Source organism: Pan paniscus, chromosome 21 (assembly GCF_029289425.2).
Source record: "Pan paniscus chromosome 21, NHGRI_mPanPan1-v2.0_pri, whole genome shotgun sequence".
NCBI lineage: Eukaryota > Metazoa > Chordata > Mammalia > Primates > Hominidae > Pan > Pan paniscus.
The window spans coordinates 23,903,444-23,921,949 of NC_073270.2; the positions used below are offsets into that span (position 1 = coordinate 23,903,444).

Below are 18,506 nucleotides of genomic sequence, written 5' to 3' on the forward strand. Positions count from 1 at the left end.
TTGAAAAGTAAATTTCCACAGAAAAGTTGTAACAATAGTTCAAAGACTTTCATTTACTCCTTTCTCACATTCACTTGTTTACATTTTCCATTATGTGATTCTCTTTCTGTCTAAAACACTTGACAGTAAGTTATAGACATCCTGCAAACTTACTCTCTAAATATTTCAGCTGACTTTTCTTAAGAACAAGGACATTCTCTTATATAAAGAAAATTGTAAGGTTCTTGTATCGGTTCGAATCCCGAGAGCGTGCCAACAGACAACACGAGGCGATGTGGAGCAACATGCTGTTTTAATGAGCACCTGGGTGCAGGGGGGTTGAGGCCTAAAATGGTGTCAGCCCCAAGTGAGGACAGGACAAAGGTTTTATAGTCTCCTTTAAACAGGAAGTGTCCTAGTCTGATGTAATTGCTACGTTGTACCCGGATGGCCTGTTTCTCAATCTTCAGGGGTACGTGTCTTCTGGCTGGCTCTCTTCCTGCTTCTGCTATCTTGCTGGTGCAGGCAGCTGATGCAAGTGGCCTTGCACCTTGGGACAGGGCCTGAGAAGGGAGGAGTTACTCATCCCTTTAAGCTATCAGGCCCCAGGGAGAATCTTACAAAAATCAAGAAATTTCACATTGAACAGTACCAGTATGAAATGCACAGGCCACATTTGAATGCTGCCAATTGTCCCAACTAGGGTCTTCCTAGACCCTCTCCCTCTCCTCGGCACCCGTCACTTGACCCGCATGTTTTTGAAGAGTAGAGATCATTTATTTAGTAGAACATTCCTCAGCTTGGGTTTCCTGATGTATCCTAAGGAACAGATTCAGGCATGCATCTGGGACAGTGATGCTGCAAACAGGACTGGTGCTCTTGTCAGGGCATCACATCCGCTATAACGTGATGCAGGTTCATCCCAGTGTTGCTGATTTCAGCTTTCATCACTTGGTTTAAGGTGTTGCTCACCAGGTCTCTCCACCAGAACTGTTACTATTTTTCCCTTTGATATACCTATTTTTAAAAGTGAAATTCCCAGTCATTTTATCTTACATTGACCGAGAATGTTACTATGACTTTAGAAAACATCTCTGTCCCATAAAAGACAAAGAACTTCACTTGAATCCTCCAAAGATGGTGACAGGTGGATGTCAAAGAAATGTAGGCATGGAGATTGTGGGGTTTGCTCTGGTACCGTTGGTGCCAGTAGGAAGGGAAAGAGGGGATGTCGAGTTTCCATCCCAGGGGGCAGCAGTGAGAGAAGGAACATGCCTGGGGGCAGTGGAGACCCTCTTCAGACAGACACCAATGGCCAACCAAAGTCAGGAGCACTGGTTCTCAAACCGAAGCACCAGCAGAATCCTCTGGAAGGCTTGCTAGATGCAGATTCCTGTGCCCCAAGAGTATATAATTCAGAGCATGGAGGGTAGGGCCCAAAATGTGCATTTCTAGGCAGACTCAAGAGAATGCTGAGGCTCTTGGTCTAAAGATCCCAATTTGACAACCAGAGGCCTAAAAGAACAACACTTGGGCCATTCTTGGGCTTCTGCAAGATGAGTGTCAAATCAGTCACTCAGCAAATATTTATTTTTAGCATGAATTTTGTTACTAAATCAGAAGAGTTGAAACCTGCTGGTGTAATTGCATCTAACGCTATGAAAAGACATCTCCAAGAGCTACTCCAGATTCGGTCTTTGAAGATGATTGCCAACCCCTTGCCATCCTGTAGCCAAGCTTCCAGGGGGTTTGCAGAGAGTGCGTACATATAAACCTTAAGCACACCTTCTTTTACTCTGAACATGGCTCCATCCACACTTTTCCAGCCATATTAAACTGTGTGAACAGTGTTAACAGCCAAAGATTCTCCAGTCCAGGCACCCACCCAGAATCCAACTCTTATTGCCAGGTGAGACTACTGAGGGCCAGAACAGGCAGGAGAGGGGAGGTCAAGAGAAGCAAAGGCAAGGGGCCCTCTGCTCCAGCCTCACAGAAAAAAAAATGAGTCCTTAGATTGTCCCCCATCCACCCATGCACATGGTTCCATCCTGCCCGCCTTCTCTGATCTAGAGGAGAAGGCTGAGTAATTATCCGAATTCTCTCCCATCGTGAAGTCTGTCCCAGGCCCCAAGCTGAAGGAGGTTCGTCTTCCCTGTTCCCTGAGTCACTGACCCAGGCTCAGGTCTGGCTGTCATCGCATTGGGAGAGCTCTTTGCTTACCTGCCTGTCTCTCCTCCCACAGCAGAGTGAGTTCTCAAGAGTAAAGAGCAGGATTTCGTTTTCACCTATCCCTCAAAATGCTTTATCCAATGTCTGGAGCTTACAAAAACCTAGATGGATGAATGAATTAATAAATAAATGAACAGGTAGCCAAGGACTCCAGCCCTAGAAAGCCAGTGGGATTACAAGGCAGAAATCCCCTGTCTCAGGAGCCTAGGTGCCAGCCCAGGAGCAGCATGGCAGGAGAGAGAGAAAAGCCACATGTCAGGGGTGTGGGCTGGGGACTCAAGTTAAAGGACAAAGCAAGAAGTCAGTCCTCACCTGTGTTAGGAAGAAGGCAGGCCCAGTGCTCAGTGTGTGCTCAGCTTGAAGACAATCAGTCCCAGAGCTGAGGAAGGGGTTCACTAGTGGGCAGGGGTTATGGGATGTATAACTCTTCAGTTATGGGAACTGCAGGGCAGGGAGCCAGATGGCTCAACCTAACCTCAAGAGCAAAGGAAATAGGTCCCATTTCCCACACCCCAAACTTCCCCATTAAATACTGAACTATACAGACTGGCTCTAACCAAGTTCTCACAGTTGCCCACTTCCCATACTCTGCTTTATCTTGACAAAACTTGGGTCAGACTTTTCTTTTCTATGGCTCTTTTGTATAAAAGAATAATTAAAATGCAAATAAATCCATGAAGTATCATGCAGGATGAAAACTCATTCAACATGCAGCATCAGTTCACAAGATCAGAATCTCTTTTTTCTGAGAGGTCAAGATTGAAAAACTGGAGAAATTTCTTAGAGGAAGATGAGAAGAGAGAGAGGCCATGTAGACAGTCCTGGATGACCAGTTCCGACTCCTCCCTTCCCATTCAAAACAGCACTTGGAGAAGCTTCAGGTCCTTGGAGGCACTGTTGAGACTGGCTTCGTTTTCTAGAAAGTCACGAATTTCTAGAAAATGGGAGAAAGTTACAAGCCTTTCTCCCATTGATCTTTCCTCACTGGGCTGCCCATTCTCCAGCTGCTGGTTTTGCAATTGCTGTTCCACTTTTCTGAGTAGAATTTACATTAACAGCACATTTCAGTGACAGTACTAATGATTCTGGCACTTCCTAAAGGGCATAAACTCTGTGAGCCATTAGCAATAAAAGGAGCTGTCAAGCATCACTCTGGATACACTCAGCCAGTTGGCATAATCCACTTTGCTGAATATTCAGAATATATAGACATATATAATTAAATGACTTTATTAGGGTGACTGTTTTCTGCTGAAGTTATTTGAGTCATGCTTGATGACTTTTTTCAATATAAGTGATTTATAAGATTTATAAAGAGACTACTGCTACTAACAATGATGAAACCAGTTATGCAATCCATCCTTGTTAAATGAACTTTTACCAAGGCTGTCTCCCTGTCCTTACCCTACAGGACTCTACCCACTCCTGCCCATCCACAGAGGGTGGGCAAAGTGTGTTAAATGGCACTGACCCCTGATGACACTAATTGAACCAGGCCTGGATACTGGATCCAAGCTGGATCCATCAGATTCCCTTCCCTCGTCATCTGAACTTGGACCACTGAATATAATTTATTCAGAAAGTGGTGGATGACCAAGAGGTAACACTTGAGGTTTGGGTCAGCTCAGAGCCAAATGCAAATATAGCAAGTAGCTTTGCTGAGAAAAAAAATAGGGTACACTAAAAAAGCATGGTAGAGGTGAGTGAGACTGAGTGGTTTCCCAGTGTTGGGAGACAATTCTCCATGGCCTTTCCATTTCTGCACATCTTGTGAGCTAAGACTCTGACAGCATCTCCTCTGAACTGTCCTTTCAAAGATGTTTGTCCAGCAAGAGCCTTAGGAAACAGAGATACTGTCTTCTTCTACAGAGGGAAGATTAGTATTCAGATCAGGATGATAAAGACAATATCTTTCTCTGGGACAAGGTTTGGGAAAGTTTGCTATCAGCCCCTTGTAAGATTAAGACTTCTTAAATGCAAGGTTCCTCAATTCTGTGCAGTGTCCACGTGGACCCACCCCCATACCACGAGCTGTGGGAATGGGAAGAGGGGTAAGGGGAACTGGTGCCCACACTGACTGCTGGGCCCTAAGTAATGAAGCCCTAGGTGTCTAACCGAGGAGTGCCCTGTCTTCTGCCAGCATCTGTGAAATTGTGGGAGGCTACCTGGTTCGTTCTCAAGTAGAGTAAATCTTCAACCCTTCATAGTCCTTGACAAAGCGTTGAGAAATTGACTAGTGAGTGACTCAAACTATGCAGTAAATAATAGTAGAGAGCATGGTGTACTAACAAAACAAAAACCCATTTCTAAACTAAGAAGTTTGTAATCCATCCAGAACCATTGTTATAATGAGCTCTTTTCGCTTCCAAATAGATTTGCAAGAACTTGTATTGAGTCTATTTTTAAAAATATGCATTATACTCTGAACACTGAAAAGGCAGAGTTTTCTAAGTATTGATTCCTGTGTCATTCAATTGTGAGAGCATTTGAGTTTCAAAAATGTTTTCAAATGCTCCTGTAATTTTCCTTGTGAGGTGGTGGGAGGAGTGAAAGGTTACTTTCACTGTTGGTAAAATGTCTAGGAACAGAAGGTCTGAATTAATAGCCTAGTTCCTGCAATCGCAATGATTATAAGGGTAAGTTTGAGAACGTAAAAGGTTCAGGATCCTAGGCTAAGCATGATACGTATGTTAAATGAGTAAACTGTTTTGAACAGAGTTGAGCACATAGTAAGTGCAGCATAAATATTTCTTACTCTTATCATTACCTTATCTCATTCAATGAAATACAAACTCTTGTGTTCATCTCTCAGAGATGAGAAAATCAAGGCTTAAAGAGGTCAGTAATTTGCCCAAGGACAGTGGTTAGAGTATTTTTGGCTGCAAGCAATAGAAAATGCAATGAAACACTAATGTTAATTGTTTTACGCAGAAAGAAATTCAGATTGGCTGCCTTATCAGCTCTCACTATGATCAAGTAGCCTGGTTCCTTTCTGCTGTTTTCCTTGTCATCTTCAGTGGATCGGCTATCACACTGGACAAGCTTCTCACCTTATAGTCACAGGGTGGCTGCAAGAGCCCAACCTTTCCTAGAAGTTGCCTCTGCAAATTTCCCCGCATGTCTCATCAGTCATGGTTGGGCCACGTGCCCACCCCTGAAGTGATCCCAGGTTCCAGAGAGGAAACCAATGTTGAGCACACAAATACATTTCAAGTACTGTCCTACACAAAATCAGGGATCTGCCCACGAGGAAGAAGAGGCGGTGGAGCTTGGAAGGTATGCAACCATGGCTGAGACTGTAAGAGCCACGATGGAACTCCAGGTTCTGAACCTCAAAGGTTCCACTTTCCATTGTGATGAAAGCATCTCAGGTCTGCACTGCCCAGCTTGGCAGCCACAGCCTCACATGACCACTGAGCACTTGAAATTAGTTAATATGCTAAGAAAGCCCATTTAAATTTTTATTTTCAACTTACTTAAATTCAAAGAGCCACAGGGGTCTAGTGGCTCCTGTATTGACAGCACAGGGCCACCTTGTTAGTGGCATCATTTATCACCCTGGGCAGCATTGCTATAGGAATAGCCATATCCTGTAGGTCTATAATGCTGTAGAAATGGAATGTGTGGTGTGAATGAAATTTAAAATTTAAGTAGCCATGGTGAAAAAAAAAAGAGAAACAAGTAAAATTCATTTCATAATATGCTTTATCTCTATTTCCAAAATATTATCATCTCAACATGTAAGAAATATAAGAAGTATTCATGAGATATTTTACATTCCTTTGTTCATCATAAGTGTTTGAGATCCCATGTGTGTCTGACACAGCACCTGACTTTGAACTCACCACATTTCGAGTGCCCCATAGCCCATGTGGCCATGGTTTAGAGATTTCAGAAAGCATTCATGGAAAATTCTCTTTCCTGATCCTCATTCACTACCCTGGGAAGTGGCCAGATAAGGAAGCAAGGGCCAGAAGGGCCCAGCCAGTGGCTCTCAGACTCCAGAGTCATCGAGTCCCTCACTCGAGGGCAGGTTAACTCACAGATGGCTGGCCCCCACCCTCTGCATTTGCCATCCAGCAGGTCTGGGTGGGCACCAGGATGCGGATTCCTAACAGGAGAGGCTGATGCTGCCAGTCTGGGTCCACATTTTGAGAAGCATTCCTCCAAGGGTCCCACCCACGCTCACACCCCAGTAAGTAGATGGCTCAGAATTGAAATCCTTGCTTTCCATCTTACATCTCATTCTCTTTATATGCACAACCATGAAGCCAGGTTGCTAAGACAGTCTGAAAACAACTACCAAAGAACAGAGGTGCTGCTCATGGTTACCCCAGTGTGCTGTGCTGCAGCCCCTGTCCTCCAGACAGTGACAGCAGAGTGGACCTAATTTTGATACTTTGTAAACACTGGACCAATGTGACCTCTCCTAGTCCCGTGCCTTTCTCTGGCTGACTTTTCTTTTATCTCATCTGATTGTGGGTTCAATTTATTTAAAGGAAACCATTTAATGAAATCTTAAGGAAGCCCTCACCTTTATATTTGGTTTAACAGTTGAGTTTTTGGGGTACAGCTGAGGTCTCTATCATTGCAATGTCTAGGGTGTCCCGGGAGTTCAGGTGGGAATCTGAAGACACTTTCCTGATCCACACAGGCGACTTCAGACAATGTCCTACACTTAGCCATGGGTAAATCATGCTTTTAATATGCTCAGTGACAGAACTGATCAAAGCCACTCTGAGCTGCTGAGATTATTTTCCACACCAGCAGGCGACAGAAGTGGCATTCAGGGACTGCTGTCATTGCTGCTGAGATCCAAGACTCCTCTTGGTGCACTGTGATTTGCAGGGAAAGCTGTGTCTCTCTGACTTGCGGGCCAGAGGTTCTGAAGATTGCTTGAGGTTGCAAGTACCTCCAAGCTTGAGCAGCAGTTTTGAAGTGTGGAGATGGGAGGTGAGTTATTCACATCTCTAACAAAGGAGCTGCTGCTTCTGGCTTCAGGAGGGGCTGAGAGGCCCCTGATTCACTATCTCATCACTGGGCTGGAAGCTCCACAGGGATCAGTTAGGCCTGTGGGCCATGCTTTCAGCACTTGGAGGAGAAGTTCCCTTAGACTCAGCCTTTGGCTCCATGCCACTCTTGACAATGTACAGGGAAGCCACTTGGGCCTGATGCTGGAATTTAATCAACAGACAAGGAAGAGGCCCCAGTGTGTACTGGTCAAAAGAACGAGACGGGTGTGCTGAAAAGCGTCTCATAAACAGACTTTGTTTTCCTGTGTTTTAACTCAGCGTGAAAGTTTCTCTAGGTCTCCTCTCCTGGGGGAGAAAGGTAGCGGCTGCTTTCCTGTTCCATTGCTTCTTTAGTATCCTGAGAGAGAACAGCCATGGGCACCCAGCTGCCCCAGCTTCTTCCTGTCCCGGGGCCCCGAGGCTGCCCTTCAGCGGTCTCCAGCTTCCTGCTCCTGTGAGCAGGGGCGTCTCTTTTTGGCTTTCCTGACATTTCTCCTGACCTCTTTTGCTAGCCCTCCTGAACGCACAGTAGTATCTGTACATTGCAGTTGGTCCCCAGGCTGCTGCCTCTCTGTCTCTCCATCTAATGTTGCATCTGTGCACTTTAGAAGTACCCGGGAGCCTTCAAAATATATGGATGCCTGGACGCCACTCCAGATAATTCAGTCAGAGTCTCTGAAGACAGGGCCCAGGCATCCGTGTGTGAGGCTTTCAGGTAATTCCAGCATGCAGCCTGTATTGGTAAGCTCTGTATTGAGGTTGAGGCCCTCATGCTGCAGAGGGGGCCTAGAGCACAGGGAAGTAAGTTCCTGGAAGCACTAGCTGTTTATCACATAGGGCTAATAACCATGGGGACAGTCGTGCATGCTTCTCTTCTTACATGCTAGCTTACTATGCTTGGAGGCATACACATGTGTATGGGGAGAGGAGGGCAGAATCGTGGAGCATTAGGAGAAAAACCTAAAGTAGGCACAGGAAAGATTCCAGGGGCTCACACATGAGGCAGGACAAGAAGAAATACTTTCTCAGGAAAGGGAAGGGGCCGAGTGTTCAATGGGCAGAGAGGACAGCAGAAGAGAGGAGACCAGGAGGACAAGATAGCCCCCAGCACTTCCACACTAAGCCCTGGAAAGGCTATCTGCAGAGGAGCCACCTAAGGGTCTTCCCAAGACCAGGGTTAAAGGGAAAAGCCCCTAAACTCCTCTTCCCTCCTAAATCTGAGGTTGCTCTTGTTCCCTTCCACCAAAGGATGGTGCCAAGTAGAATGACAAAGGTGCCATCTCCTTCCTCTTTCTCAGGGAAGGCTCTCTCTCTTAAGGACAAAGATGTGATGGGTCTCTCTCTTAGGGATAAAGAGGAAAGGACAGACCAACATACAGAGTGGAGGAGTGCTAGACCAAATCCTCCCAATACATCTATTTGACTAGCAGAGACTGGAGACAGCGGTTGAGGTCAACTATGGGGCTGCACTGGTGCTGATCATGCCCATGCTCCCATCCCACACCTGGATAAACAGCAGTGGGCAGCTCCCCCCACCCCCCAGTCTTAGAAAGGCCTCCTCCAGTTGCATCCGGACTCCCTCCTCCCCATCGCTGTCCCAGCCACCCAGCGGAAAGCCGAGACCCCACCCCCCAGGTGGCCAATTTTAGACCCACCAAAGGCCCTTCTGGGCTGTGCTGGGGGCTAAAGGGGGCCACCATCACACAGAGAAGGGGCCAAAGACAGCCAGGATCCTAAAAGTCAGAGCTACTTTAAGAATAACTTTCCCAGGCCAATCCCCAGTTCAGGAACGTTCCTGCGCCCTGTGCCAGCTAGAGGGACTAGGGCTGGAGCTGGCGGCTGCTCCTGGGTGTCCAGTCCAGGAGCGAGTGAACTCACTATCTCTGGAGTTTAGCAGAAGAAGGGTAATTCCAGGCCGGAACCCCTTTCTTTCCCGACCTCTCGACCACAGTCCTCCCCAGGCACATTTCCGTGGCCAGGGATGGAGACCCGCGGATAATGACTGAACCAGGTCACAGGGTGAAGGTTCTGAGATGTCCGGCTCCCGTAGCTTCTGCCAGTTCCCGAGGCAGCTAGCACAGGCTTGGCCTTCTTTGGTGGCATCTCTGCCTCCACCTGTCCGTCTCCATTCCTTGTGCCCACAGCACCTCAGCTGCTCGGACACAGAAGTTAAAAGGTCCGGCATCTACACTTGTCCAGAGTGGGTTGGGGAGCAGAGAAAGGAGTGGTGAGCTGTGGGGAAAACTGGACATCCTGACATACCTGAAATTCACCAAGCCGCCAGTGGAAGCCTCAGGTTCCGCCTCTGTAAAAGGGACTCAGCCATGTGCAAGGATGGGTCGTCGCGAGGATTAAAGGGCAGGGTGAGGGGATGTCAAGTGCAAGGCAAGTGGTCCAAGCTTCCAGGTGGTCCCTGACCAGTTCCGGGCACATCTTTACCCAAAGGGAGGACTCCGGGACCCCCAGCCCCGCCGCCGCAGACCCCCTGTAGCAAAGCAGGGAACTGGACCTCAAAGGGCTGCTGGGGAAGACGGGATCTGAATAGAGGTCTGAAGGAAAGAAGCCAGGCGGGGGACCCCGGGAGGGCCGGACGGGGCTGGGGGTGCTGTTGACACTGGAGCCAGACTGGAGACCCGGGAACCTGGGGCAGAGTCGGCAGCGGGGAGGGGGCGACGGAGATGGGAAAACGGGGCGGGGCCGGAGACGACTCCAGGGCTGGGTGAGGCGCTGACCCCCAGGAGCTGGGGTGCCGAGGGGCGCGGGCCACAGCGGTGCGAGCCAGTCGGGCGCCCGCGCGGTGGGGCGCGCGGCGCAGGGATTGGCGGGCGCTCCCCGGTGCCCGCAGCTCTTAAGCGGAGCCGGGAAGAGCCGCGCGTCTGCGCGCCAGCCCCCGCCCTGGGCCCGCCGCCCGAGCTCTCTGGCGCAGCGCTAGCTCCGCCGCGCTCAGCTGCCCTGCGCCGGCACCCCTGGTCATGAGCGCCCCCTCGACGCTGCCCCCCGGGGGCGAGGAAGGGCTGGGGACGGCCTGGCCCTCTGCAGCCAATGCCAGTAGCGCTCCGGCGGAGGCGGAGGAGGCGGTGGCGGGGCCCGGGGACGCGCGGGCGGCGGGCATGGTCGCCATCCAGTGCATCTACGCGCTGGTGTGCCTGGTGGGGCTGGTGGGCAACGCCCTGGTCATCTTCGTGATCCTTCGCTACGCCAAGATGAAGACGGCTACCAACATCTACCTGCTCAACCTGGCCGTAGCCGACGAGCTCTTCATGCTGAGCGTGCCCTTCGTGGCCTCGTCGGCCGCCCTGCACCACTGGCCCTTCGGCTCCGTGCTGTGCCGCGTGGTGCTCAGCGTCGACGGCCTCAACATGTTCACCAGCGTCTTCTGTCTCACCGTGCTCAGCGTGGACCGCTACGTGGCCGTGGTGCACCCTCTGCGCGCGGCGACCTACCGGCGGCCCAGCGTGGCCAAGCTCATCAACCTGGGCGTGTGGCTGGCGTCCCTGTTGGTCACTCTCCCCATCGCCATCTTCGCAGACACCAGACCGGCTCGCGGCGGCCAGGCCGTGGCCTGCAACCTGCAGTGGCCACACCCGGCCTGGTCGGCAGTCTTCGTGGTCTACACGTTCCTGCTGGGCTTCCTGCTGCCCGTGCTGGCCATTGGCCTGTGCTACCTGCTCCTCGTGGGCAAGATGCGCGCCGTGGCCCTGCGCGCTGGCTGGCAGCAGCGCAGGCGCTCGGAGAAGAAAATCACCAGGCTGGTGCTAATGGTCGTGGCCGTCTTTGTGCTCTGCTGGATGCCTTTCTACGTGGTGCAGCTGCTGAACCTCTTCGTGACCAGCCTTGATGCCACCGTCAACCACGTGTCCCTTATCCTCAGCTATGCCAACAGCTGCGCCAACCCCATTCTCTATGGCTTCCTCTCCGACAACTTCCGCCGATCCTTCCAGCGGGTTCTCTGCCTGCGCTGCTGCCTCCTGGAAGGTGCTGGAGGTGCTGAGGAGGAGCCCCTGGACTACTATGCCACTGCTCTCAAGAGCAAAGGTGGGGCAGGGTGCATGTGCCCCCGACTCCCCTGCCAGCAGGAAGCCCTGCAACCAGAACCCGGCCGCAAGCGCATCCCCCTCACCAGGACCACCACCTTCTGAGGAGCCCTTCCCCTACCCACCCTGCGTGGCCACCTCCCAAGTGGTGGACACCATTCCTACAGCCCCGAAGACTGCATCTCCTGAATGCTCACCTAAGCTCCACCACCTGTTCCTTCCAGCAGCCCATGTACCTGCCGGAGAGTGTCAGAACTCTTCTGCTGCTCTCCTCTCCCCTGCACTCTGGCTTTCAAAAGGATCCTTCCATATGGGTAGGACTCCTCTGGAAACTGGGCTAGGATATTAATCATTCCTGAACCTCTGGCTGTTCTTCAAGGGCTGGGAAGCAGGAGGTGGTGAGAAATGAATGGTCCCTGTGTGTGACTCCTTACAGCCACTGCTTGGGAGAGGACTCAAGAAGGTGGAGGGAGGTAGCACCCTTCCTCTCTGCAGACGCTCTGCCTTGTGGTGGGAGCACAGCTTGTACAGGAGAGAGGAAGAAGGAAGATGCCCCCAGGCACCTGCCCTTTATGTCTCTTCCTGGGCTCTTGTTAAGTGAGATTTATGTTAACAGCCTGGGGCACTTACTTCCCTCCCCACTCACCCCCGGCCTGGGAATAACATCTGCTTGCTGTCACAGGTGTCTCCCTGAGTTGCCCTGAGCTGGGAGCAGTCTTCCTGTGAGTAGAAAAGGTTTGGAGAGACATGACATGGGGTTTATTGCAAGGCATAAAACCAGGTTAGTAATAACAAAGCAGATGATAAAAACTTCATCTAGCTCCTATGATGTAATTTTTTTTTCCCTAATCCTTTGATGTGGGAACATGAGAACTCATTAAGGCAGCAATTTATACTGTGGTGGTGAGTGAGAGAGGAGCCATGGGCGGGAAAAGCTGACCAGAGAGCAGCGAGGGATGGGAACCAGCCCAGGTTTTGGATAGAGGAAGCAGCTTCATCACCACCCCCTATTTTAGAATGTCATCTTTCAGTAAAACATCAGCCACATTAGATATTAACATGTAAGTTGAATACAATAAAAGGCCGTATCTTTGTTGCCTGATGTGTTAACCAAAGGATAAATTATCTTTCCCAAAGGGAAAGAGCTTAAGAGGAGCTCTAATTCTGCTTTCTGATAAAAGCAGGGGAGGGGACAAAGGAGAACTTGGAACACTTACGTTAGCATCTGGTGTAACAACATAGGAACATGTATGAAGTTTGGGGGACCCCACCTGGCTTAGCATTCAGAGACTACCTCTGGGTTTAGCCGGCCTGATTCTGGATGATCATTCTGGTGGTATGGGGGAGATGGTGTGGGGAGGGGGAGAGACAGCCAAAGGGCAACACCCTATGCCCTTCAGAGTGGTCAGCCTCAAAGACCACTCTGAGAGAATGGGTAGCCATGTCTGTACTACATACTGGAGACATGACTGTGGAATGGAAGTTTCAAAACTAAGTCAGAGAACCCTCTGATCCTGCAAACACACATGCACACACACAGAGACATCAACCATCTCTAATTTGTTGGTACCCACCAGGGATACCTTGGGCATCTGAAGTCAGTCTCCATGTCTGTGGGTCTCGTGTAACCATAACTACTTGGAGTTTTTTAAAACTGCATTATTTCTTTGTTCCTCAGTGTCTGACAATGCCTGCCAGGATGGGCACTGATGAATATGGTTGAACGGAACTCCAAGGACCACCCAGGTTGATAGTAGTGAGGTGAGGGGTTCACAGCACTGGCAGTGGTCCCCAGGGCTTCTTCCCAGCTTGTACGTGGGGTTGGGGGTCCTTTCTTTAGTCTCTCAGTGATCAGACTGGGCAAACTCTCTGATAAGCAAGACAGGGCACCTACCAGGAGTCTTGGCAACACTAGTGTGTGGCTGCCCAGATTAGCATGGAATAAGACACATTCTATTTAGAAATGTCAGCCTTTTTAACTTAGTTGATGAAGGTTGAAGGAGAGGCAGCTTCAGGTGATGGAAAGAAAAGTCTCTGAGAGGCAGGACACCTCAGCCTCAGCTACCCCGTGAGCAGTGATTTAACCTCTCTAAACCTCAGTTTCCCACTTGGAATATGTGCCAAGGGAGGTTCGAGTTTTGAGCTCTTCCCAGCTGTAAACTCTGCATTGGCAGAGACACCAGGGAGACACGCGAATCAAATGGTGGGAGGGCAGGAGATAGCACGCTTCTCTGCTTAGTCCTCCTTCCATCACCACTGGAAAATGAGTGTGAACACTGCCCTTGACCCTGCAGTCATAAGTCATGCAGGTGGCGGCGGGGTGGGGGCGGGGGGTCAGCCTACCCACTGCTCTCTTCTTCAGCTTCAGGGCCTTTTCATTTCCCGGTAGCAACGAGGTGCACTGAGCACTTGTCGGGGCTGTGTTTGGAGCCCATCAACAGTGCTGCCAGCTTTAGTTCCATCAACCCCAGGCTTTTGTAACAACTGGTTGCATGAAACCCTCCCTTGTAGTTTGTGTACAGAAGACTGCAATGAATTGAAGTCATGAGACATACAACCAGGATCCTGAAAGCCACCGACATATGTCACCTGCCTGGAAGGCTTGCTTCGATGGTCATCTTGTTCTGCCTGCTAAGACCAGGAGTCACAGCTGTTGACACCATTGTGAATAAAAACATTTTCTGCCACAGGTAGAAACAGCCTTTGCTCATCCCTCCATCTGTCAGAGATCTTGCTTTTTCTTTTACAATTGTCTTTAATGTACTGTTCCATGGCAAGCCAGGTGTTCCATTTTCCCAGATGGTCAGGGAAGATGGTATTTGGACATGACAGGCTGTCACTCAGCAGGATACTTGCCCAGTTTGTCGGCTCTGATCTGTGAGCAAAGATGCATATGAGTTTCACACTCATCTGTGAAGTATTGGCTTCACTTTCATTAAAGTCATCATAGCTGGCATTCCTTAGATGCTAGAGGTGGATGCAAAGGATCAACTAAATATAGCACGTTTTGGCGGCACTGCCTCAGAAACCAGACATGAATCCTAGCAAATGTGGGCATTGACACTCTTCTCTGAGAGGTTGGAGGTAGTGAATTACCCCCATCTCCCACATTCTCATTCCATAAGTAGATGACAGCATAGCCTCAGATTCCTTAAGAACAAATGTTAGAATCCTAGGGCTGTGTTTTCTGAGACAGCTCCACCATGGTGTACACCATCAGCCAGCAGCACACCCTGGAAACTGTCTTGCTGACTAGCATGCATGGGGGTATACATGTGGACAGTTCGCTGAGTGCTTCTCTCGGGTGGTGCAACAGGTTTCCAGACGAAACGATGAGTCTACAAAGGCAGCTTCTGCCTTCATGGAGCTTGGAGGTTAGTGGCAAAAGACAGGCATTAATCAAATAAGCACAGAAATGAGAGTACAGTTCTAAACCTAAATAAGCACTGTGCAGGAAAGGAATGTACTTTCTAAGAGATGATGATAAAAGAAGTTGCCCATGACTCAGAGCAGGCTTTCCCCAGGAAAGTGGCTGGAGATGACCTCCTCTGAAGCATACCTAGGCATTAACTAGGAAAGGAAGGGGCGGGGCACAAGGTGTTCCTGTAAGCTCTAAGCAGAGGGAACAGCATGTGCAAAGAGCTTGCAGTGGGAGGCACTGAAGGGCTCAATGTGACCAAAACACAGACCACAGGGGCGTGTGAGGCACTGGCAGGCACATGAGCAGGAGCCTAATGCCTTCTATGCCACCTCAAGGATGAGGGCTTTGTCCTAAGAGCCAGGGGTCAGTGGTGGCAGGCTCTAATGAGGGGCTTGGGTCTGCCTAGTAAGAGAAGCCTATCAAAAGCTCTGGGGTCCTTGTGAAATTGAGGCTTAACACGCCTCTGCTTTTCAGGGAGGGGTTGGCAGGATGATCATGTCCTTCTTTCCAACTTTCATCAACTTTATATGAACTGAAAGGCAGGGACCTCAATCCTGTGAAGGAAGGGACTTTAGTGCCTAACAGTGGGGGCACCTTCTGAAATGGGGGAGAACTTATGTAAAAAAATGCCTAGAATGGGAGTATTGACTTTCTACAAAGAAAAACATGTGGCTTCCTATTGTCAAAAGACACCATGAGCATCCACCTGCCGCAACATAGCACTTGAAATGACTGGATTTCTGGGGCTCTATCTGCCTAAAGAGTGGGGCTGCCAAAGGTCAGCACTCACCCAGTGTGAACGTGTGGTAGATGGGGAGAGAGAACAAATTGAGAGGCACACAAACCAGGACTGAGTTCCGGCTCCCCCACTTCCAGCCCACAGTGGCCCAGGGAAGGCTGCATGACTGTGTGGAGAGGGCAGAGCAACAGTATCCACCTGCAGGTGCACAGTGACACACAAAGGCCATGTTCCTGGCCCAGGGGAGGAAGGTTTACCATTCAAATGGTGACTACTTCATGATATGGAAGGAGGAAGAGGGAGTTGGTACACAGTTGGGTGTCTTTTTTTTCCATTTTTTTTTAAAATCAGGCTTTCATTAGTGTTCTGAAGAGGCTGTAATTTCTTTTTAATCTATTTTTAATTGGAGTATAATTTACATATGGTAGAGTGTTCTCTTTTTAGTTGTACAGTTCTATGAATTTTGACATGCAAATTTTTACATTTTACATTTTACAATTTTACATTTTACATTTTTACATTTTACATTGGGGCAACTAACTGTTGCCCCAATCAAGATCGGGACTGTTTTGGTCACCATCTACTTCCCTCTTAGTGGCTGTGATTTGTGGCCAAGGAGGCAGGACACAGACAGCATGGGGAGGACCTGAGGAGGTACAGAATTGGAGATGGTGCTATCCCCAAATCCATGGAGGCCACCTGGTTATACCATTTCCCGAGTTCATCCCCCCAGACTAGGAGACCTCAACCAATTTACATAGGAAGCTATAGCCCTCTTGACCTTATGGATCTGAAAAGAAGTATCCTGGAATCTAGACACCACCTGGAGAAACTAGAGGGTTGAGTATGTCCCTGGGCAAGCTGCTAATTCCATAATGACTTCGTGATCCTTTACTCCAAGCACTGGAGAGAGGGTGTGGATTCCACTCCAAGCTCCCTTCCGCCAAACAGAGCAGAGTGTTCCTCAAGATCCAGCCGCATCCCAAAAGCACCATTTCCGTTTGTCACGGGCCTCCAGGCAGCTTGCTGTTGAGTTTGCTCGTGTTTATCATGGTCGTATCCTGTGCTCTGGAGAGTCATAGACAAATTAAACAGTGAAACTGGGACTTGCCCCATGCCCTTTTCAGACTTTCCATTCTCCTGGCACTACCCTTGGGTTTCTGCATGCTACCTTTTTGGAGGAGGGGGAAAATACATGAAGAAAGACTGGAGTCAAACCCTGGCAAAGGCTCGCTGAAAATGGTGATTTGGGATTATATGAGCATTTCAGAACAGATTTATTAAAAGAGGGGGACAATGAACAAGGCATAGGATCTCCAAAGATTCTGTGGAAGGTGGGATCCATGTTCCCAAAGGATTTAAATCGAAACGAGGCAGGAGGCAGTGGGAAAAGGGGAGGAATTAGGGAGAATGTGGAAAAGCCCCTCTCCTCTTTGCCAAGTAGAACAAAGCTTTGCTGGACAACAGCGGGGTAACTTAGCATTTAGGTACGGCATTAGCAAGAAGTCAGAAAGAAGATTTGAGATGGGCACAGAGGTGCTAACCTCTAACCAAAAGCACAGAGCTTATATTGCCAGGCGTTGAATATGCAGAAGATAAGTGGGTTTTGTCTTAGGATAATATCCGTATTAAATTTGCTATTTTAAGAGAAGATTTCCTTCAGGCAGAGATCCAAGGAAATATCTGGCCTGTGGCCCAGGTGGCATAATTGTCACAGACCCCAGCTTTGACTCTTGGTGTTTCTCATTGGATCCCAGAAACCCTCTGCTCTCTGCTCCCCCTCTCCAGTGGGCGTAACCTTGAGTTAACCCATCCCCAGGGTTCTTTTTTCTTTCACAATCACACTTTCAAAACACCCTGAAAAGGATTTCGATTCTATTAGCATCTGATGTTAAAACAATATTTAGTTTCCCTTGTGAGAAGAAATCAGTTGTTTGCCTACATCTGAACCTGCTAACCAAAAAAAAAAAAAAATGAGGAAGGGAACACTCAAAACAAATAGAGATATCACTGAACCCAGGGCATTCATTCTGGAAAAGAAAGAAAGAAAGAACTGGGCATTGTCTGCATTGTTTTATGAAGAAATGCTTCTAAAGGTCAGGAGATGTATTTTGGGTACCCCCACTCAGCTATAACCATGAAGAAAATGTGTTTTCATGTATTATTTGCAACCTCAGTTTTCCTTGAATAGATGATATAATAAGGAATCGCATTCAACAGAGAATAGCAAGCGACTCCAGAAGGTAGGAGGTGGGGGATCTTCTGTCCCCTGGCCCCATCCACAACCATAATGTCTCTCAAAGGAATGTCACCTGCAGGAACTTCCCTCCGTACCTCCTGCTGGCTCTGTTGGGGCCAGAGCTATGTTTCTCTTTCTCCTCTGGGCCCTGAGAAATGGAGAAGGGCACTCTGGAGCATGTTCTTCCTCCTCCGAGCCTCCTTGGGAGAACAGCGGAGGGAGTCTCTGCCCCCTGTACTTGACTAAGCCTTGTGAGAAGGGAAAATAAGCTGAAGCCTTCGAAGCTGGATTTTAGAGTGACCGAGTGTCGGAGCTCACTTCTCACCTGGCACAAAAATCTTCCTGTTTAAGCTATGATATAGATGCCTTCAAATCCAACATTACAGTTCCTCTAGCATTGACAACATTGCTCCAAGCAACTGCATCTTCCCTTGATGGAACAGTCTCCACTTTGTGCAACCTTGAGTTTGCCCGTAAGACACTCATGATTCCAACACAGCTTTTTTCTGTACTCATTTATGCATCTACCAGTTCACTGGCACACAAGTAAACAGTTATTGGGTATCTACCATGGGCCAGAAACTGAGCTTATCTAATCTTCCTGGAAACCTTGTGAGATGGCACTGCTTGCACCCGTCTTACAGCCTTTGAAGGGTCATGTGGTGCCCGTGGCCATGTGACCAGCAGGTGTTAGGCTGGGGTCACACCCAGGTGTGTATGCTGTTCACACCACATATCAGCCCTGCGGGGTGCTTACAGCGGAAATTGTGCAGGTTCCTGCCCAAGAGGGACATGTAAATACATCTAGAAGTAGTTGTTATCTTCCCAAACAATGCAGTACATAAATTGAATC

The 18,506-nt window shown here is 49.0% G+C and overlaps 1 protein-coding gene across 1 annotated transcript; it reads left to right on the top strand.

The window, feature by feature from the left end:
• Positions 1 to 10,020: 10,020 nt before the first annotated feature.
• On the top strand, positions 10,021 to 14,076 carry SSTR4 (somatostatin receptor 4). The gene has a single exon (XM_034947358.3). The coding sequence runs from the start codon at positions 10,193 to 10,195 to the stop codon at positions 11,357 to 11,359; it is 1,167 nt and encodes a 388-aa protein (XP_034803249.1). The 5' UTR covers positions 10,021 to 10,192; the 3' UTR covers positions 11,360 to 14,076.
• The last annotated feature ends 4,430 nt before the right edge of the window (positions 14,077 to 18,506 follow it).

Excerpts from the sequence above, each read along its gene's own strand:
- SSTR4 (XM_034947358.3), top strand. The coding sequence starts at position 10,193 with ATGAGCGCCCCCTCGACGCTGCCCCCCGGGGGCGAGGAAGGGCTGGGG.